The following is a 23838-nucleotide window of genomic DNA, read 5'->3' as shown; positions in this document are numbered from 1 at the left end:
TGTGAATAAAGAATTTAAGAACTTCCTGGAAATTAAAGGAATAACTCATGAATGTACAGCCCCTTATACCCCGCAGCAGAATGGAAGGTCTGAAAGAGAACTGCGAACAATAATGGAGAGCGCAAGGTCTATGCTTTATGCAAAAGATATCCCCATGAACTTGTGGGCTGAGGCAGTTGACTGTGCTGTTTATTTGTTGAATAGAAGCTCGTCTAGTCAAACTATAGATGTTTCACCTTATGAGCTATGGTTCAATCAAAGACCGAATTTGAATCACATTAGAATATTTGGTTCAGTAGGGTATGTACATATTCCTAATGAAAAACGAAATGATGTTGGTGGGATATGAGCAAGAAAATTATAGAATGTATGATCAAAATACGAAAAAGATAACTGTGTCAAGGGATGTCAGGTTTGATGAGCTCAGTAGTGTAACAGAGCCAAGGAGAAACTATGCGGAAATAAACATTGATGGACAGGCTGAGGAAGATCAGCAGACAAGAACTCCACAACAAAGTACCTTAGATGAATCTGATACCCTAGAAGCATCTTCGTCAGATGAAAGTATGAAAAGCTCTGAAGATCAAGATGTTTGTTATCAACCAGCTAGCAATACAGGCATGACATTAAGACCTCGGAAAAATAAGAATATGGAGGTGAATTTAACAGAAATCAACGTCCCAGAGACGTATGAAGAAGCTGTGACTGGGCTGGAGAAGAAAAATTGGAAGAAAGCTATTGAGGATGAGCTTAAATCTCATGAGAAAAATAATACTTGGAATATTGTGGATAGAACACCAAAGAAACCTATCACATGTAAATGGGTTTTTAGTATTAAGAAAAATAAGGAAGGAGAAATAGAGAGGTATAAAGCTCGCCTATGTGCTCGGGGGTTTTCCCAAATTAAAGGTATGGATTACAAGGAAACTTTTTCACCGACCTCCAGGTATGATTCAATTAGATTAATATTGAGTATAGCGGCAAAAGAAAATTTAGAGATTGAACAATTTGATGTAAAGACTGCATTCTTGTACGGTGATCTTTTGGAGGAAATCTATATGGAGGTACCAGAGGGTGTCGAAGCAGACTCGTCGAAAGTATGTAAGTTGAACAAATCGTTATATGGTCTTAAACAGTCTCCCCGCTGTTGGAACAAAAAGTTTACATTGTTTCTTACTACTTATGGGTTTAAACCGTGTCATGCAGATAATTGCATCTTTGTTGGATATTTTAATAATATTCAAGTTTTGTTAATAATCTATGTAGATGACGGATTATTGTTATCAGAAAACAAAGACATTTTATCAGTAATATTAAATGACTTAGGAAATAATTTTGAAATTAGAACATTAAAGTTGAATTCTTTTGTTGGTATGGAAATAAATAAGACACCAGGTCGTATATCTATAAGTCAAAGATATTACATTGAGGGTGTAATAAAAAAGTTTAATTTAACAGAAGCTAAAGGCTGTAGCACACCCGTGGATGTAAATGTAAAACTATCTAAAAATGAAGATGAGAATGATACTGTTAATAGTTTTCCATATAGAGAAGCAGTGGGAGCGCTAATATTTTTGTCTTCGGTGTCTAGACCTGATATTACTTACGCTGTTAATTTAGTGAGTAGATATGTAAGTAATCCAGGTGCTATACATGTCAATGCTGTAAAACGTATTATACGTTATTTGATTACTACAAAAGATGTGTCAATTGTATATGAAAATGGTACAGAGTTAATTGGATATTCGGATTCTGACTTTGCAGGTGACATAGATTCTAGAAAATCCAATACTGGATATTTATTTTTAATGAATGGTGGACCTGTTACTTGGGCAAGTCGAAAACAGAATACAGTAGCATTGTCTACAACAGAATCCGAATATATGGCTGCTAGTGATGCTGCTAGAGAGATTTTGTGGTTAAGACAATTTTTATTGGATATAGGCAAACCACAAAATACTGTAACATTAAAAATTGATAGCCAAAGTGCAATTAAATTAATACATAACCCTGTATTTCATAAAAGAAGCAAGCATATCGATGTTCGTTATAATTTTATTAGAGAAAAGGTGGAACTGAAAATAATTAACATAGAGTATGTAGAAAGTTCGTATCAACTTGCTGATTTTCTGACCAAGGCGTTACCCCTTAGCCGGTTTAACTTTATTAGAGATAGTATTATGAATAGTGTTTGAGTTATTTTCAGTTAACAAAGGGTTATGGAATATTTAATTAATGTCAATGTAGGTCTTTTTAATTTAAGTGGGAGTATTGATTATTAAAAAATAAATTTAAAAAGACTATGGCTTTGGTGCTTAGCAACCAATAATAAAAAAAACGATCTTTTGAGAATTCTTACAACATATCTTTAATTTTATTCCCTTAACCACTGCCCAATTGAAGTAATTTAAGTTTTATTATAATGCGAAAGTAATTTATATTGGGATTGTGATTCCGGTGAATGACAATTTACACAAATCCAAATAAAAATCCGGCGAAGGATGGGTGCCCCTTTATTCCGGGGCCCACAATGACAGATACGCCCCTGGAGATGGGGTACGATAATTAATTACTCCCCGGCCGTCTCCCGCAACTGTTTCGTTTAATATTTTCGAGAATTTGGGAAAAGGGATGTTTCGTTTGCAATTTGGGAGTACGCGAGGCATTTTATTTAATAGTTTGACTTTATAACACACGAGGCGTCAGGGAACAACAACAACGTCATCTGTCAAGAAGTCTTGACAGATGACGGACAACACCAACGTTCCCAAAGAGGAAATCCGTCAGACAAGCGTCGTAAAATCGCGGCCAAATGTTCAGGTACAATTTATTTTTTACACGAGTCCGTGGCTTCGGAACGTCACAGTTAAAATTGGAATGTAACTACGTTTTGGTAAATTACAACCTTGGTATCCTATATCCTTCTTCTTACTTCAAACTACATCTAGACAAGATTGGTTGAGTAGATAGAGCGTAAAAAGTTAACAAACAAACAAACAAGCAAACTTTCTTACAGATTTATAATACATTATAATAATAATAAATATTAGGATAATATTAGTTAGGATTTTGACGTGAAAAAATGTCTGTGAAGATACGAGTATAATTGCTAAATAAATGTTTGACTTGAACTTCAGTAAACAATCGTTGCCATCCCGGGCGTTGCCGTAAGCGCTGACCCAGATGCCAACCTAATTGGAGGGTTGTTAACTATTTTTATTGTGCCGGCTTCTGGTTTAATTTGGACACGTTTTTAACCGCCATTTGGGACGATTTTTGAGTTTTAACTTGGTTTCTTAAATGCGCCTTCGTCGCCTGTGCTTTACTAAGAGTGTGTTGAACCAGTCAATTTTGACGTTAACTTTAATATACGCGTATAAAATCGGAAAGTCCGCCATTTTGTCTAAACGTCAGCAGCGCGCAGGTCAAAGTCGGACAATGATAATTACTCAAAAAGCTACAAACTACTGGCATTTCGACAAGACAACTGCTGAGAAGAAATGAAGAAGGACACTCATTTAAATTCATTCAGACTCATTTAAACTGTCTGTTTTGACGTGAAAAATGCCTGTGAAGGTCTGAATCGGGGCCCAAATAACTAAAACTAATTAAAATTCAATTCAAATCATTTGATTTGAATTTGAATTAGTTGGCCCCGATCATGCCTAAATAATAAAATCTGATAACCTGGGTGGTCCCACGTAAACAGTTCCCATCAATAAAAAACTTTATACGATTTGTTTTACACCTGTCTACAGACAAACATACGACATGGCTTTCCCATCACAAGGTGCACAACTCTGAAGCAAAAACAATTACAAAAACACGTCGCAAAATCCTTGGCAGACGACCATTTTAATTCGATGCTTGTTCGTGGGATACTCGCATGCAAAGCCACGCTTAATAACGCAAATACACGCAATAATTGTTAATTTAAGATAACTTTAATTTGAAGAAAATGTATTTATAAATGATAATATGGACTGAAATAAACACATTTTTTTTTTGTTATAAACGCTTTTCTTCAACTTCGCTTCTTGGTTACGCGTATACGCGCCTGCGACCCCGTGTTAGCCCGTGGCCGTATTGCCATGTTTTACTGGTCTATTCATGAGCAACGCAGATGTTATATATATATCAGGGAGCATACAAAATAAACGAGTTATACATATATATTTCTATTACAACTCATCATCATCATATCGAGTGTGTTATCGCTAACACTGGTGTCAGATTTTATTCAAGTGGCCTAAAGGCATCTGACATGACTTTTGCGACTACTTATCGCCATTTAGTGGCAGGTAGTACGCATACACACTAGTGAACTAAACTGTCCACCAGTGTGCAGGTTTCCTCACGATGTTTTCCTTCACCAGAAGCATGTATATATAAAAGTAAAACTACTATATATTACATATTACAAACTAACAATCATTATTATTATTATTCAGTATATTTATTTAATTAATTTAAGCTTTAATACACAAATATACAATTTATAAAAGTACTAGTTGCGCCCTGGGTCTTCGCTCCCGTCGGAATTTCATTCCAGGACATATTCTACCCGTGTACCAAATATCATAATAATTCGTCCTGTAGAATTAGCGTGAAAGAGTAACAAACATACGTACACATATATCTTCACAAACTTTCGCATTTATTATAATATTAGTAGGACAATAGGCGCACTTAATGCTAGAAGCATTATCTGAGAGTCACCCTTTTGGTCATGAGTCTTCTATGGCATGTATAAATTAAATAGTACAGTATAATATATTCGTGATATAGTTTTGGACGTATATAATATATATGTACGTTTATACTATACAAATACTTACTTTTAAATTGTATATTATTTCTCAAAGATTTTTGTACATTGGCAATATTTTGTCTACATGCTCAGTCGATGATTGTGAACAACTTTTAGTATGGGAGCAGCTCCGAAATCGCGAAAACGAAATCAGTTGTTCTATACAAAATTAAATACCAAACTTGTGGAAAATGTAGTTCAAGTTTAGTTGTGGACAATTAATATGTTTAATTTTCTCAAAGCTCAGACAATAAGCTTAAGTGCAAAGCTTACAAAAGCCAGTTTTTATTTGCACAAGCCGGAAGTTACATAAAGCTAAGTCAACACATATAAAACTTGAGACACTTGCATCTGAAGTGTGTCTTGCATCTTGTTTATAGTCTGTCTGTATGGTTACCTACCGCTATACAGCAATGTAGTGTATGGTTCCCGCCCTAAAACAGAACCTCATCTTCCTCATCGACATCGTTTTGAGTGTGTTATTGCTAACACTGGTGTCACATTTTATTCAAGTCGACTAAAGGCATCTGACATGACTTTTACACAGCAAGTCGCATAGGTACACACTAGAAAAACTGTCAATTAGCATACAGTTTTCACGATGTTTTCTTTCATCGGAAGCAACAGTCAATGATGATGTGAATGTCGTACGAGGCGAGAAAGTTGGCAGTGACAACTGATAGGTAATAACAGCATTCCCATAGAGGGTAAGACTTCCGGCAGGCGGCCGATCTAAAATCATAATTTTGAGCATTATTTCTTGGACATTGAAAGAGAATAAAATCTACAATTTTTTCCTAATATTGTTTGAAAATACCAGCATTTTAATTGTACACAGAATCTTACGTGTGTGCAAAGGACTTAAAACGAAGACAATAAAAAAAAAGCTTTATAAAAAGCCTTATAAAACTTTGCTCACAACTTTAATCCAGGGTACATCTGTGCGCCGAATGTCGACAATGGATTTTGAATTCTAAATACAAAGTATTTGAGACGAAATTGCTTTGTTTTTTTTTAGTGATGTTAATTTGTTTGGTTTTGCAGTGAAAATAAAATTTGATTTAATTTTTCTGTTTTATTTGAGTTTACCTAATTTTTGAAATTGCATTAGAAAATATAAATAAATAATTTTAACATGTTGTGTCTTTAATCCGCCCATATCCGTATACCTTTTTTAATAGTATAATGTGAAAGTCTGTCTGTCTGTCCCGCTTTCATAGCTAAAGCACTTGGCTGATCTTGATGATAATTAAGAATATATTTAATCTCTCAAAGTGAAACAACCTTTTAAATGGGGTTAACGCAAAACGTCAAAATTTTAAATCCTTTGTTCATTGAATCACCTATCACTCCTAATGATGGGTTTAGTAAGTGCCTACTAATTCCATGCTCCTAATAGTAAGTAGGTATATCCGTCTTTTGGAGATTATCAATTTAGGCTACCATGCATTAATTAGGTCCGCAATAATTTTCAATTAACTGTACAATGAGTAAATAAATGGAATCACAGCATTTTAATAAGTCTATGAATAATCTAGGAATTTAATTCGGATTTCAAACGGATCACACATCGAGCGACCCCGTTGCATAAACATGCGTTTAATCTCTGAGATCCTAGTCAATTTCATTAATAAAAGACTTAACACGTGCTTTTAAGCGACCTTAATAAAACCTAACGCACGAGTGGTGCTGCCACTGCGGGGAAAATGGGAAAGTACCTACGCTATTTTGTCTAAACGTCAGGGGCGCGCAAGTTAAACTCAACGTCAAAGTTGACTGGTATTAGCCCACCGTTTTAAGGTAATGTGTATGGGTTAAGATGCCCGTCTGTGGACCGAAAGGTCCCAGGTTCGAATCGTACTCGTGCCATATGAGTTTGTATACCAATCTGACTCATGTATAGTAGTTTTCATTGACCTCCACTTGCTTCCGGTTAAGGAAACCATCGTGAGGAAACCTGCACATTGGTTGATTCTTATTAACCTTTCTGTGAAATGGAGAAGGCAATGGCAAACCACTCCATTAATAATGCCAAGAAAGTTGTTGTGTGTGTTTCATTCCACGTAATGACCACGACCCTCAGCCATGAGGAATACGACCATGAAGAATGAAGAAGCATATTATACACTTAACTACTTCATAGTTACCCTGCATGATCCTCTATTGCGCGGTAATAGCGGCGAGATTGCAATGAATTTGTGTAGGTTGATGTGCTGTTGACTTACAATCCTTACACATATTATAAAACAAAGTCCTCTACCGCGTCTCTGTTCGCGATAAACTCAAAAACTATTGCACGGATTTTCATGCGGTTTTCACCAAGAGATAGTGTGTTTCCTGAGGAAGATTCAGGTGTATAATTTATTCTGTTTTTACCCGAGCGAAGTCGGGACTCTAGTTGTATATAAACATATCTTAACATTATCTGATGACCTAAAGATTGACAGATAATGTTTTTAGTATTAAGTCCGCCAATTGTATTTTTATGCAATAAAGTTTAAATAAATAAATACACAGGCTTAATAATAATAAATTATTTACCTATGTGAATTGAAAATGATACCTATGCAAGAGTAAAAATACACAGTTGTGTTCTCTCTCGATTATTTGGTATTTACAGGGAGTATATGGATAACAGCTCTGTTGCCTACGGATAAAACAGTAGGACTGGGCAATTCGACAACGGGCTACACGGGGCCACAGCCGCGTATGTAACCAAGAAGCGAAGTTGAGAGTTTATTGCACAGACTATAAATTTATTACTTGTATAGCGCGGCGAGTATCCTACGAACGAGTATCGAATTAACTTGGTCGTTTGCCAAAGATTTTGCGACGTGTTTTTTTTATTGTTTTTGCTTTAGAGTTGTGCACCTTGTGATGGGAAAGCCATGTCGTATGTTTGTCTGTAGACAGGTGTAAAACAAATCGTATAAAGTTTTTTATTGATGGGAACTGTTTACGTGGGACCACCCAGGTTATCAGATTTTATTAGTTACACATGATCGAAGATCCAACTACACATTGTGGTATAGTTGCGTCACAATGGCGCGATGTGATTAAATAAATATATTAATAAAATAAATATATTAGGACAAATCACACAGATTGAGCTAGCTCCAAAGTAAGTTCGAGACTTGTGTTATGGGATACTAACTCAACGACACTATATTTTATAACAAATACATATATAGATAAACATCCAAGACGCGGACCAATTAGAAAATGATCATTTTCCATGGGACCCGGGACCTCTCGGTTCAGAGGTAAGCACTTTACTACTGCGCCACCGATGTCGTCAATCAAAAATTGAAGCCGCGGACAAAAGCTAGTTTTCTGTTAAAAATTATGTATTTAAAACTATATATTTATTAACATGTGCCTATTTATTCTATAACATGTGCTTCAGTGTTTGTCCATTGACGTGTCGCATAAATTCCAATACAAATCATTTATTCAGAAATTAGACCTTCACAGGCACTTTTTCAAGTAAAATTTTATTACTGTTTAAACGAGGCAACACTGTTAAATATCAACACTATTTAATTAAATGAGTTTCTTGGTCATTACGTGGAAATTTTGGCTTGATGTCGTCAAGAATGATATGCGTGCCAATGGTCTGACAACTAGGGATGTCGTCGAAGAGTAAACGCAAAAGTAGAAAATCGGACCCTGACACTCCGACGCTGCGAAGAAACCAAAAAAAAACCGCTCAGATGAATGAGAAAGCTTAATATCGAATTTCGGGCGGCAAATATAAAATTTTCTAGCGTGAGTAATGAAAATATCTTTTTATGCACGTTATACAGTTTTCCAAAAGAATTCCAACTTCGAAGTATGAGAAGCGCTGGTCTACTATAAGATATTAATCGTATACCTTGTCGGCCGTTGCGAAATATCTTCGAAAATAGTGTTGAGAATATTCGTAGCTGTAGGTATTCCCGTTCGACCCTCAGGCGAGGCATTGACCTATATGACAGCTGGACCAATCGCTCATATCGTCACAGCCCTTTAGTTGTGACCTTTAAGAATTTCTCTATTTATAGTTACCTGATTAAAGTAACTAAAATATGTGGAAATTGAGGCGTGTATAAGGTGTTATGACCGTGTGGACTGTTTTAATAAAATATTGCTTCGAAATATATACAAACATTATGATTAGGAAAGGTCGAATTCCTACTTAATCACTTGCGTGCGGAGCACGAGACCCTATGTTTTCTTGTTTTTCATTTATAGCCCAAGGAATCAATACTTGATGTGATGATATTCGCGAAAAACTGCCCCATTGCTTTTCATAACTAGTCATGAAAAAGTACTAAAAGTCAAATCTAAAAATATATAATCTGATAATTTTACGTGAAATCGTTGAATTGGTTAGCTCTCTCTTTCTTTCCCCCGTGTCGTGTTATACCCTTCGTGGGAATGCTGTTGATGTCTCTATCAGTTGTCAAGGCCTTGTGTCCCTTATCTGATAATTATCTGATAATTTTACGTAATTTTCGTGGGAATGCTGTTGATGTCTCTATCAGTTGTCAATGCCTTGTATCCCTTAGTTGATGCATAGACGAGATTAGATATTCTCGTCTATGCGTCAACTTTAACTACCAAAAAATATGTACGCACGTTTTCGTCCCTTACGGGGTCGACAAAAATATGAACAATAATATATTAAAGCCCATGAAAATATTGCATGTTAATATTTTAAAACACGCAAAACAGCAATGCTTCCAGTCGTCAATCAAAGGTCAACTTACTAACGAAACACACGCATAACACCTAATTAAAAAACCTTATCCCACTTACTAATAATTTAAATGCGATAGTTTGTGAGCTTGTATGTTTGTTACTCGATCACGCAAAATCTACTGGACGGATTGTAATGAAATTTGGTACACGGATAGAATATAACCTGGGATAACATATAGGGTACTTCTTATCTCGTAATTCCCACGGGAGCGTCGCCCCGGGGCACAGCTAATCGAATATAAGAATAACATACGAGGCTCTGAACTGAAGCCATAAATTAGTGGATAGTGTCCAGTTCACGGCCCTTTCCTTTTTACGAGAAGCATATAGCACATTCTATGTTTTGTTTGCTTCCAAACCAGAGTAGAAGACAAAGATAAAGATTATTTATTTGCAAAAACATGAGTTTACATTTTTTTACAATATGGTGTTAAAAGATAAACTTAATCCTACATGTTTCACCGTCCACGGGTATGCAAATTTAAATGGAGAGCATGCTATCATCCCGCAATACAAAATTGAATAAATAAAAGTAACTAAATTAACTAAACTTTTATCTAAATCTATAATTTAAAAAATCGTTCAAATTATAATAACATTTATCAATCAGCAAGGACATGAGGTGCTTTTTAAATAAATTTAAATTCTGATCTTTAACTTGTTGTGGAATTTTGTTATAAATTTTAGGTGCCCATACATAGGCGCCGTTTTAGAAGGGTGTGTAAAAACATAGACTATTATAATTATCCCGATTATTTCTTAACACAACATCACAAAGGCGTGGGAATAAATACAATAAGAGAGAGAAGCAGAAAGGAACGAGAGCGAGAATGTAGAATTGTAGAACTAAGACGAGAATTCCGAACAACACGCCCAAATGATTCATAAACATTATCCCGTAACCAAATAATGTTGGCATTAGTCGGCGCGTGCGCATCGCATCGGTTTGTTTACAGTTTTTGCTTAGTGAATCATTGGGGCTTTACTCTGAAACTGTAAGCCACGTGCCGGATCATAAAGTCATGAGATATTGAGCTCTAAAGTCTTACACATAAAGTTCAATTTAGTTTAAAGTCATACGATGATACAGGGCCTCACACTAAAGTTGAAAGCTACGTGCTCGCTTACCCCGTCAAGGAAGTGTCAACTTTAAATATTGGGAAAGAAGCCTCAATTTTGCTTGTATTCATTCGATGGCATATAATTGCAATACAAATTACTACTCGTCATAGGGGACACTCTCGGAAACCTAACCTTTCGCATGATGGCGCAGTGGTCAAGTGCTTGCCTCTGAACCGAGTGGTCCCGGGTTCGATCCCCGGTCGGGTCATGATGGAAAATGATCTTTTTCTGATTGGCTCGGGTCTTGGATGTTCATCTATACATATGTATTTGCTATAAGATATAGTATCGTTGAGTTAGTATCCCATAACACAAGTCTCGAACTTACTTTGGGGCTAGCTCAATCTGTGTGATTTGTCCTAATATATTTATTTATTTATATTTATTCACAAATATCTAGTTTTTTTTTCAAAATTCACGGGCTGCATTAGACTGGAGGTTTTGGTATTAAATTTCCAAAATCAAAATCAAATCATTTATTCAGAAATTAGGCTTTCACAGGCACTTTTTCACGTCATATTCTAAATTAAATGATATTTATCAACGCATAAACTACTGGCATTTCGGAACGACCACTGCTGAGAAGAAATGCCGAAAGAAACTCATTCAAACAGTGTTGGTCCCTATCATGCCAGAAGGGCTTACCATTTTTTAAATATAAATTTATGTATAATTTTTTATCAATAATATAACAATGTAAGTACACAATAAAGTACATGGTCAAAAGGTATACTGAAACATATTATGATTGTGATTAAGTGCTGATGAAAGGAAAATATATATACCTATAAAACAATTAATTAAACTTGAAACATTAAAACAATTAATTAAATTTGCCTCTGAACCTATCATTGGTCCCTATCATGCCAGAAGGGCTTACAATTTTTTTAAATATAAATTTAAATATCATCTTTTATTTTCTTATATGTATCTAGTTGTGGTTAGAAATGAATTTCTATCTTATTGGTACAAATAAATGCATTTATCTATATATCTATCTCAAATTGTGCGGACGAAAAACACACGATACTTGTTCATATTTTTATGTTTTGAACTTCATATAAGTGATGTAAAAATATGTTTTAATGAGAATAAATGTCTTTAAACCTAAACCTATATCTCTGGTATTGCAGACTCCAGGAACGCCGTCTCAGTACGGCCACATCTTGCCCTACGAACCAGTAAATTAGGCAGGGACAAAATTTTTTGGCTATGTCGCTCCTGGCCTTAACAGAAGGAGCATATTCATAAAATGCTGGCTTAATGTCGTCAAGGATGACACGTTAGCCAATGACAACTAGAAGTGCCGAAAACCTAGCAAAGTGTAGGAGAAAACATAGAAAAGTGGCCCCTGGACTCCTATGATCAACGGCGGCGGAAGAAACCAAGAAAGCGAAGACAAGAGAGAAGGATTTGAATGAGCTAGTACATCCTACTAATACTATAAATGCGAAAGTTTGTGACGATGTGTGTATGTATGTATGTATGTAAGTTTGTTTGTTACTCTTTCATGCAAAATTTACTGGACGGATTGACAGGAAACTTGGTACAAGGTTAGAATATAACCTGGAATAACTCATAGGCTACTTTTTATCTCGAAATTCCTACGGGATCGAAGCCCCGGGGCGCAGCTAGTTATCAGCAAATGGTTCTCGGTTCGTTCAGAGCGGAAATGAAGAAAATCATTCATCTTTCGCTTGGGGCTAACAGTTAATTAGCTGAAGTTCATTCTGAACGTCATTGATTTGTCAATAGGTTCAAGCAAAATTAGAAAGAGTAATTCTTTCAAGTTTTATTACAAATTAAGGTAGGTATAGTATAGTTTTATTTTACGCAGTAAGTTGTTATAGACAGCACGATGTCGTGGTGTGAGCCACGGCGCTTATCTTCCGCGAATGCCAGAAGAAAAGACACAAAATAAAATTAAAATAAAATTTAGTTAAAAAAAAAAGCATTCAATAGATGGGCTAAAATTGACAGTAAATTGGTGTATTTTTTTCATAAAGCTGCAACTTTATGACTATAACTGCATCGAAACTTCATACAGTTTTGCGTTGTTTTGCATTGATCCGTCGACGGACGAGAACGACAGACCGCAACGTAGCAATGGGGCATTGCTCTCAGTTATTTGCGAGTTCGACTCGACAAAAGAAAGAGAGAAACTTGAAGTTTGTTATTGACTTAATATTGGCATAACATAACATAACATAACATCACCAGTCAACTTTGACGTTAACTTTAACGTGGGATAAAGTGCGAGTTTGCATTTTACTCGTCACTATCGAATCGATTCGAAGTGAGACGCAGCGAACCAATCGCATTGCGGTGTGGTTGTCGTTGTGTCACAATGGCGCACTGTGATTGGTTAGCTGTGTCTCACTGCGAATCGACTCGATGGTGAGGTGACGTGTGTATAGCAAAGTCGCACTACGCACGCTACGTTTTGTCTAAACGTCAGTGGCGCGCCAGTTAAAATCAACGTCAAAGTTACTCACCGTTAAAGTCAACATCAGAGTTGACTGGTGCAACTCACCCTGAGTATTTGTTAAAATGGCAGCTTTTACGTCTTATAATGCTGAAGTTTTTGTCATACAACTTAGGAATTTCCCTATAAGTACTTATTTGTACAGAATAGCGGCCAATTTGCAATGACTTTGGATAGCTTGATGTGCTGGTTGGTGTTCACAATGTCAGAAGTATTTACAAGTTTATACACCGTCGTCTACTTCACACAGGTTTCTTTCCATGTCTCGTTAAGCTACTTTACTTGTATGTATTTATAAATAAATGCTTTTTTATGGTCAGGGACAAAACGGGATTCTATTACTAAGACTCCGATGTCTTGTCTGTCGCCAGCGTGTATCTCATGAACCGTGGTAGTTAGATTGTTGATATTATCACAAATGAAGTATTTCTATAACAACAAATACAAAAAAAAAAAACTGATAAAAATAGTAGTATGCTTTATCTATTTTAACCTCCGATGCAAAAGGAGGGGTGTTATGAGTTTGACGCGTCTGTCGGGGGTTTTTTTAATTTGTCTAACAAATAAAGTTTTTATAAAATAAAAAGCTGTTTAAAAGGAAGTTGAACTGTTAAAACTTGTTAAGATACTTTTCTATTTCTACAATCTCTATCAACATATAACTATTTTCGACCTGCTAATTATACTCCCGTGGGAAATTGTTATCTTACACGTCGCCCGTTACAATTTTTGTTTCAGGTAAACTAAATTTCGTTAATTTTGCACCCAAGACGTTCCTCATTGACTATTTCCACGGATTCGGTTGAATTGTTTATCAAAATCTCGACTCGTAAAACTTTACAGACAATGATGGCGATTAATAATGATGATAAGTGTCTTTATTGACTGTTTTAAGATTTTTATTTAAAAAAGGCGACTTAAGTCTTCCGTATCTCAAAAGGAATAAACGGGCACCTATATTGTCCATTCGTGTTTGTCTGTCCGTCCGTGTTAAGTACGCGTAGAGGCATCAAGTTGATTGATTAATAAATTGTGAATTATCAAAAATAAAACTAGCAAATTGGCAATGAATTTTATGGTAATTTAATTTTCCGACTGTACACTACCCAGCATCCACCGACTTGAACCATCAGATTAAACTTGAGCACAGATTATCAAGCGTACCTAGTTAGTATATATATATAACTTAGCGGTCTGAGATAAACCGATTAACCAGGAGAGCCTGCAGTCTTGCAACTAAACTGTATGTTGTAGATATAGTTAAAGTTTAAAGTTAAGGGGAGTACTTTGTTATACTTCGATTATAGTTATGATTAGCTTTTGTCCGCAACTTCGCCCGCGTTTTTCCTGCATTCGCTCATAACTTATTATTGTGAATATCTCGTATTCTAAGCAACGTATCGCGATGAAACCTATACCAGATTTTAAGTTAATCCATCCGCTATACGACTGTGAAAATTCGCATCAAATTCGCTGGGAGTTTGCGAAGGTATCCATGCGAAAGAAGAAGACTAAAGATGAGGTAGTGTTTTAGTGGTTAAGATGAGTGATCGAAAGATACCAGATGTCGCACCTTCGTGGTTATAAACCAACCAGATTCAGGATTCAAACCTTATTATCCTTCAGTTGACAGGCGTGCATCGCTGGAACCTGTTTAAAGGTCAAGGTCTACATATAAGTCGTAAAATTCCCACTAGAAGTAAACCAGATGTCTTAGCTAGTTTTAACATAAATGAAATCCAAAATTATGCGCTGTAACATCTGTTATACACTTTCCTTAATCAATAATTCGATATCTAATTAAAAAACTAAAAGTTCAGAAGTAAATATTCATGACCGTGCTATTAACCGCTGAGGGTTTCCTTTGTCGGGGGCACACCGTGGTTGTACCATCGTCATATCATAATAATGCATTGTCATGTCAACTAAATCCCTGGAAAGCGTGGAAAAACAAAAACAGATTGACCTAGTACTCTTGCTATAAAATGTTTTGACACGGTGCCACGCCTCCCGACCGAGCCATTTACCTCCCAAATGACATTACGAGCACAGTTATCCTCCGCACAGCGGACAAGTGAAAATGAAATTAATACCACGTAACCGCATCAATTTTTCAACGGCTAAACCTTTTATGGCGGGAAATCCGCGCCATGACAGTTTATTTTCCCGCGTTAATTTTTAATGGCGGCGACAGGTGTCAGATCTGCGCGTTGGGAGATTCTTGCGATCTTTTTGTGTTCTTGCGCGTTTTATACTTTGTATTATTTTATACTTTAATTATATATAATACACTACAGTGTATTATATATAGTGTTAATGATTACGATACATCGTAATCATTAAAATCGAAATCGATATATATATTTTAAGATAGAACTCGCTCGCGTAAGCACACATATAGTGTTTGAAATTAGTGAAACATAGTAAAAACACATACCCCAAAGTAGTCATAGTGACGATGGTGTACCAGAACGCAGCAGGAATGGATGTGAAGTTTGTGTCTTGCTCATTCTTCTCCGCGTAGAACATGACAGTGGCGAAGATTATGATGGCCATGGCAAGCGAAAACACCAGGAAACCCAATTCACTGGCGCAAGACTTGAGGGTGTAACCGAGGATCCTTAGTCCTTGAGAATGGCGGGAGAACTTGAATATACGGAACACCCGAAACACTCGCAAGGTGACGAACGCCCCTGACACGTCATCGTTATCAGTGATCCCCAATCCAATGTAGTAGGGCAGGATGGCGACCACGTCGATGATAGACATGACAGAGCGCACGAACTTGCAGCGGTCCGGCGCTGCGAATAGCCGAAGCAGGTATTCAGCTGTGAAGATCATCACACAAGCTGTGTCCAAGCAGAAGAAGACAATTTTGTATCGTTCTCCGCAGGGCAATGTCCCCGCGCGACCAGGCCGGTGGCCGCAAGGAACCGTCTCCACAACGTTCGCCATCACCGAGACGGCGATGAAAAATCCTGTCACATAGTAAAATACTAAAGCGGCAGTCGACGTGTGAGGGTTTTCGAACGCTCGCCACATCTTTTGTCGTAAATCCGTGAGCTGCGGGAGACTCTGGTCCCCCGCTTCACTGAGCTTATCGTCCATGAGACGCTCGGCATTCTCTCTCTTACGGTCCCTATAATCCTCATAACAACAATCACCAATCACATCGGGGAGGATCCCGAAAAACGCTAACTCCTCATCGTATCCAGTCAAGCACTCGTGTTTCGGATAATGCAGCTTCCCAGTTCTGTAATAATTGAGGATATGCCTGAAGATGTCAGGGTCTCTGTCGAAGAAGTACTCTCTGCTGTCTTCGTCATAAAAGAACTCGCGTTCAGAGGATCCTAGTAAGGAGTCGGGGTATTTCTCGAGTGTGTTCCTCCAGGTTTCGAAGCGTCTTCCGGAGACGTTGATGAGGAGTTTCTCGTCTTCAGCGCGACGCCTGTCCTTGGGTACGGGGGGCGGGGGGAGGGGGTGAGTGGCGATTGGGACCCAGCCGATGGCCGCGGCGCGGGCGAAAGGCAGCCACGCGGCGACGGACGCCATTCCGCTGTGACCGCGCCGCCGTCGCCGCCGCTACTGAGTCCCCCCACGGCGCTATTTCGGGCCGCCCAGATGCGGCCGGTGTTGCCACGCGCGAAACTAATTGTTCCACACTAGAGGATACATGTATGCAACTGCAATTGACCTAGATTGAATCTGCCGGGTTCGGTGACGTCAATTGCCTTTTGATTAAACATTTATTAATTTACTACCGACAACGAGATTAAATACATAATTAGTTTTATCAAGACAGTTAACCATCTTGAGAGTAAAACACAACGATTTACTTACACAGAATTACATACACAGAAACTTTACTTAATAATAAAAACATTCGTAATATTTCACTTGACATCATTGACATTACCAAATATGCGCAATGTTAGGGTCTTGAAGTTACCTATGTCCTACACAATTAAGTTACAATAACGCTAATATATATTTACTTCCAGATTTATATATTTTTTTAGTTACTACCATCGTATTAAATGAAATCAAACTGTGAATATTTTTCTTATTAGGATTGATTTTTTAGTTCCCACCATCGTTCTATTTGACCTTTGAATCTAAAAGTTAAGAATCACACACGACACGTTCACTTAATTGGTATCAAAAATGTCACTAATTTTCCCTAATTTCGGGCAAAAAATTTCCCCGCCAGCAACCAGCTCCCGGGAACACTCGTAGTACGCAGGCGTGCTCCGTGACGTCACCGCCTAATAAATTGATTTTCATCTATGCATCTCGCTCGCTCACGCCGATCCCCCTAGCAATCTATCTCTGTCTCGCACTTATAAGAACTACTGACCTTTTGTATATTTTTCAATGCTTTCCAGATATTATAAACAAAAGAAGTATTTTGATATTAGGACTGAATAGCTACTACAAGACAATTCCTTATGAGACTTATCATAACCATAAAACAATTTTAAAAATAAATAAAAACCATTTTCTTGTGAAGAGAAAGTAGTTAATAACTATTGTCTTTTTAAATTTTACTATAGCTTTCGCAAGGGTAGTCGATCCGTGAATGAAATCTTGTGTTTAATCCCCAAACTACCTATGTGAAACATACCTATATGACAACCTCGGTGGCGCAGTGGTAAGGTTCTTGCCACTGAACCGAGAGGTCCCGGGTTCGATCCCCGGTCGGGTCATGATGGAAAACGATCTTTTTCTGATTGGCCCGGGTCTTGGATGTTTATTTATATATGTATTTGTTATAAAATATAGTATCGTTGAGTTAGTATCCCATAACACAAGTCTCGAACTTACTTTGGGACTAGCTCAATCTGTGTGATTTGTCCCAATATATTTATTTATTTATTTATTTTTAAACTACCTGACTGGATCTTCCATGGTTACGTTTTTACTAACAACAATTGACAGCAGCAAAGAAACCGTTTTTTTGATGACTAAAATGTTGTTGTAATAAAGAGGAACAGTGTGAATCAGCTCGCACAGCGAACGAGCACTCTAGTTTTTATGAATGAATGATTTATTTGAACAACACAACGCACACAAACACATATGTACAAAACACATAAGTAACAAAAATAAAGAAAAAAAAAAACTTAAAACTCATAAAGAAAAAGAAAATTAAAACAATAGTAAGCAGATGTGCGCCGCAACAATTCAAAAATTTCAATAGCTCAGCGAATTTCTTTACCCACGACTGAGATGAGCAAAGGTTTTATGTAATAGGCTTTCTGATTTCTCCCTTATCTATACTGTAAGCCGTTACCAAACTTCATGATTCTAGGTCAATGTGAAGTGGGCAACCCTAAGTTTAGAATTCCTTGTGAATTCGCAATAAATAAATATGCGGCGTAAATGTTCATGTGTTTTGATATGCTTTTTTTACATCCAAAGAACCTGAGTATTATTATATAAATAAATAACAATAAATATTAATAAAACAGGACAATAGTTATAATTAGTCACACAGATTCGAACGATTCGTTGACGACAGAAACGAGCAATTCGTTTTATTTATGGGCTTAAGCCACGGGATTCCTTGCGAGAATTATTCAAATCGATAAATATTATGACTGTTGCATCTCAGTACATCTTCGACGTACTTATTTTTGTTAAATCTAACTTACACCTGTATAAAACATTGAGCGATGTTAACAGTGTAGTCACTCGTAATAGGCATAAACTTTGTATGAACAGATTCCGACTTAAAAAGGTTAGGCGGTCTTTCGTGGGTCAAAGTGTTAAATTGTTCAATAAACTCCCTGTAGAGGCTATTAACTTGCCAATGCCAAAATTTAAATCATATATTAAAAATGCTTTAATGGCTAATGCTTATTACACGATTAGCGACTATTTAAATGATAAAAAACCTTGGACCCTTCCTAAAACTTCCACCTCTCACACTTGATTTTAATTTTTTTTTATTTTTTATTATTATTTATATATTTTCTTGACATGTTTATTACATATATTTTGACATTTATTGTAAAACATATACGTGATTTGTGATCTCCAAGTGTCTGAAAGTAACATAGGTATCTATTATGTTAGATTATGGAGATCGAATATGTCATGCACATTCAAATGGTCAAACCGGTAGCGGCATCGTGGATCGGGTCGGGAGGTTCCCTCTATTGTGGTTGAGCTTCGCGATGTCACTCTGTCACAATGTCACTCACGCGTCAACTCGTGAACGGGTGCTGCCGGGGGAACTGGTCAGCTCGATCTTTTATTAAAAGTTTTTTTTTGTTTGGTTAATTATACATATATATATAAGTATATATATATTTTCCTTTCATCAGCACTTGATCACAATCATAATATGTTTCAGTATACCTTTTGACCATGTACTTTATTATGTACTTAATGTTATATTACTGATAAAAAATTATAACAAAAAAATTATACATAAATTTATATATAAAAAATGGTAAGCCCTTCTGGCATAATAGGGACCAACACTGTTTGAATGAGTTTCTTTCGGCATTTCTTCTCAGCAGTGGTCGTTCCGAAATGCTAGTAGTTTGTAGCTTAGTATCATTTAATTTAGATTATGACGTGAAAAAGTGCCTGTGAAGGCCTAATTTCTGAATAAATGATTTGATTTTGATTTTGATTTTGATTTTGATTGAGCTAGATTCACAGAGATTATGGGATACTAATTCAACGATACTATATTTTATAACAAAAACATTCATAAACATCCAAGACCCGGGCCAATCAGAAAAAGATCATCATGACCCGACCGGGGTCGCACCCTGGACCTCTCGGTTCAGAGACAAGCACTTTTACCACTGCGCCACTGCAGGTCGTCAATAAACATAAGTATAAAAAGAAAGTCGCGCTCCGCATCTGTCTGTACAAGCTTTCTTCTTTAAACCACGCAACATTTAAACAACTCCCGAAGATTTATACCACTAAATATATACGTCTATGGTGAATACATACACTAGATGTGGCCCGGAGCTTAGCTCCCGTGGGAATTTTGAGATAAAATATAGCCTATAGCAATCTTGGATAATGTACCTTTCTAATGGTGGAAGAATGTTGGAAATCGGTTCGGTAGTTTCGGAGATTACTCGCCTCAAACATAGAAACTCACAAAGTTACAAACTCACAAACGCTTACCTCTTTCTAATAATAGTATAGATAAATGACCCCATCCGAAGCCGGGCTGGAGTGCTACTCTGAAACATGCACACCTTAACACGTCTTTGCGGATGCGGACTGTACATGTTAATAAATGGTACAGTCAGCAGCACAGTAAACTACCCAAATCCATTTCCGCGGCATAGAAATCCACGCAGAGCAATTTGACGATGTGGTCGACTGTACTGTTAACACATGGCGTGATGACGTCACACGATAATATTGTTAAAAGACTGAGAACGTAGCTACTTCCAATAGAATGACATAATTTGAATGCTTTAATTATTTATCTTGTTATGGTCATAAACTTTCATACTTTGACTTGCTAAAATTATATATTTAATGTAATATATTTTTATTTTTGTATTCATCATCATTATGGTGGCCAATCGGTGATCCAGTCTTGGATATAGGCCTCTTCCCTCCTCTTCTACTCTTGGCAGTCTTGCGCCCGACTCATCCAGTCTCGACCTCCGTGCCGTCGGATGTCATCCACCCAGCGCTGCGGTGATCTGCCGCGTCCTCTGGTGTCTGCTCTTGTTCTCCATTCTAGAACTCGTCTCGTCCACCGACTCTCTTGCATTCTCGCAATATATCCTGCCCATGCCCACTTTTTCTTTGCTATAACAGATATGACATCACTAACTCCAGATTTAGATCAATGTGCAATGTTATTTCTGATCCAATCGCTTCGTTTTCGAACCTGCAGGGTGATTCCAAGCATTGCTCTCTCCATGCTTTTGTGTAGCTCGAAACTTCACGGCGGATTTCTGAGTGAGTGTCATGGTTTCTGTACCGTAGGTGAGTGAGTACGGGCATACGTTATTTTTGTATTATAAGTTACTAATTTTATATTACCGCTTTTCATTATTAATTGCTTAATACGGATATTTAACGCGCACGTACATTTTATACTTCAGTGGAATCAGTGCTCTGTGACCACAGGTCGTTGTTCCACGACCCGAAACATCCAAAGTATAAAAGTCAACAGCACATCAAGCTACCCAGATTCATTGCAATCTCGCCGCTATTACCGCGCAATAGAGGATCATGCAGGGTAACTATGAAGTAGTTAAGTGTATAATATGCTTCTTCATTCTTCATGGTCGTATTCCTCATGGCTGAGGGTCGTGGTCATTACGTGGAATGAAACACACACAACAACTTTCTCGGCATTATTAATGGAGTGGTTTGCCATTGCCTTCTCCATTTCACAGAAAGGTTGATAAGAATCAACCAATGTGCAGGTTTCCTCACGATGGTTTCCTTCACCGGAAGCAAGTGGTGGTCGATGAAAACTACTATACATGAGTCAGATTGGTATACAATCTCATATGGCACGAGTACGGTTCGAACCTGGGATCTTTCGATCCACAGGCGGGCGTCTTAACCCATACACCACCACCGCTTCGTATAATGTGCTTATAAAATAAATGATTTATTTTGATTTGAGATTTTCTACCAGGAAGACGTAACACAGATCGCTAGTCCTATTCTAAATATAACCTTATAAATGCGAAAGTAAGTTTGTTTGTAACCTTTTGACGCTTTAAGCATCTTCTCAACCAATTTTCCATACATATACTTTGAAGAACATATGGAGAAGGATATATGGTTTCATCTCGGAAAAAATACTGTTTCCTTGGGAAATTTACGCGGACGAAGCCGCGGGCAAAAGTTAGTTTGATATAAATTTATGATACTCTGCAACGTTCCCACGAAAATAGGTGTTGACAGACAACGAAGGAACTGATCTTGTCTTTTTAGGTACGGAACCCTAAACCAAGTTAGCACAATACTCCCGTAGACTTTGAACAAGATATCACAAAAATCGAATATCTACAATAATTTTCACCTGTCCCGAAGTTTGCTTGTCTGTCTATAATCAAATCTTGCAAGTAAGATTTCTCCTCCTTCCAGTTGGCCTGCACAGTTGAAATTCCCTACGTCGCTTCAGCCTCTCAGCGAACTGTAACATGTAATATATGAATTTATAGTGTACCAGATTTAGTTCGCGGCTGCGCCCGCTTGAGTTTCCCGCGGGAGTAGTAATTTTTCCATGATGAAAAGGGTACCTACCCTTCTCCGTATTTCAGACTAGATATATGCAAAATTTCAAGAAGATTGGTTGAGTAGATAGAGCGTGAAGAAGTAACAAACATACTTTCGTCCTTTATAATATTAGATGGGATTGGGACTAGCTTCATACTGTAGTGTTACGCGGGTTTATCATCCGTTGTACTTAATTATTTTACAAAAATACATACGTTTTTATTTTTGTGAGTTGCACCGACAAATTTGACGTTTGTTTTAACTTGCGCGCCGTTGACGTTAGCACAAAATGGCGTACCTTGCGTTTTTATAAGCACGCTACAGTTAACATCAAAGTTGACGGTGCACCCATTCTTAGGTTTTTCACTTAAACACATTTACATCTATAATATTAGTATGAGGCATGGATGCTATCAACTGCCTAAAAGCAAAAATCATGTAATTCGCAACACACCCAGCCATTTCGTTGCTTTCAGAAGCTTTTTGAAAGCGTTTTGTCTCCGGAGTGAAAGCTCGAATGTGACCTGCCGCCTCACTTTCAAAGCTTCATTTAAATAGGTCGCTCCACCCTCTAATGGTGTTATATAATATTAATATCCTAAAGCATATTTTTCGTTGATTGACGATGATATATTTTCAATAATAATTTACTGAAAATGCCAATTTTTTTCATTTATAATTGTGACTGTATAAATAACTATACTATAATAAGCCGTCCCGTACCGGCTTCGCTCGGGTAATTGAAAAATCCCACTAATATATAAAGGCGAAAGTTTATATGTGAGTTTTCTTCCCGCCCAAATGGCTCGGAAATTTTTTATGAAATTTGGTATTGAGGTAAATAGCTGATACTTTGGATTAACACATAGGGTGTACCTTAATTTATCACGAAAGTTAACGATTCCCGTAGGAGTTGGTAAATAAGTCTTTATAAAGTATATCACGCTACTGTTCATGAAATCCTAACTAATATCATAAATGCGAATGTTAGTTTGTTTGTTTGTTACCTCTTCACGCTCTATCTACTTAACCAATCTTCTTGAAATTTTGCATATATGTAGTTTGAAGTATGAAGAAGGACATAGGGTCATTCATCCCGGAAAAAATAATGTTTCCGTGGGAAATTAACACGATCTTTGCCTTCTCTTTTATTAATCTAGGAATGCTGCCCCCCCCCCCTTCATGGGTTTCCTTTTCCTCTTCTTGCTTCGATTTTTCCTTCAATCAGGTCGTGTGGTACCTATAATATATACGACAAAATAAGACGGAAATGCTCCATCAACAAGAACAAAGTTCTTAATTGTTCTTGTAGCGGGAGCTAGGTGATTATGCTCGACCGCCAGCGCAGGGAAGATCTTCCCGCCAGGCTAGGTGTTGCCCCTGGGGAACCGCACGCGACAGACGGTGTCATGTCGGAGGTAGTATTTATGCTTCCAATCGAAAACGCACT

The 23838-nt window shown here is 37.2% G+C and overlaps 1 protein-coding gene across 7 annotated transcripts in view; it reads right to left on the bottom strand.

The window, feature by feature from the left end:
- The window catches only part of Shal (Shaker cognate l), a 66151-nt gene extending 49417 nt beyond the window's left edge, over positions 1-16734 (bottom strand). For all 7 annotated transcript variants that reach the window (XM_053762719.2, XM_053762724.2, XM_053762721.2 and 4 more), the window contains exon 1: positions 15598-16734. In XM_053762719.2, the coding sequence (XP_053618694.1) occupies positions 15598-16712 (1115 nt within the window). In that variant the 5' untranslated portion in view covers positions 16713-16734. The remainder of the gene's footprint in view (positions 1-15597) is intronic.
- Between the last annotated feature and the right edge of the window lie 7104 nt (positions 16735-23838).

The sequence above is a fragment of the Plodia interpunctella genome, chromosome 23 (genome assembly GCF_027563975.2).
Source record: "Plodia interpunctella isolate USDA-ARS_2022_Savannah chromosome 23, ilPloInte3.2, whole genome shotgun sequence".
Lineage (NCBI taxonomy): Eukaryota > Metazoa > Arthropoda > Insecta > Lepidoptera > Pyralidae > Plodia > Plodia interpunctella.
This window is presented reverse-complemented; position numbering and strand designations above follow the sequence as displayed.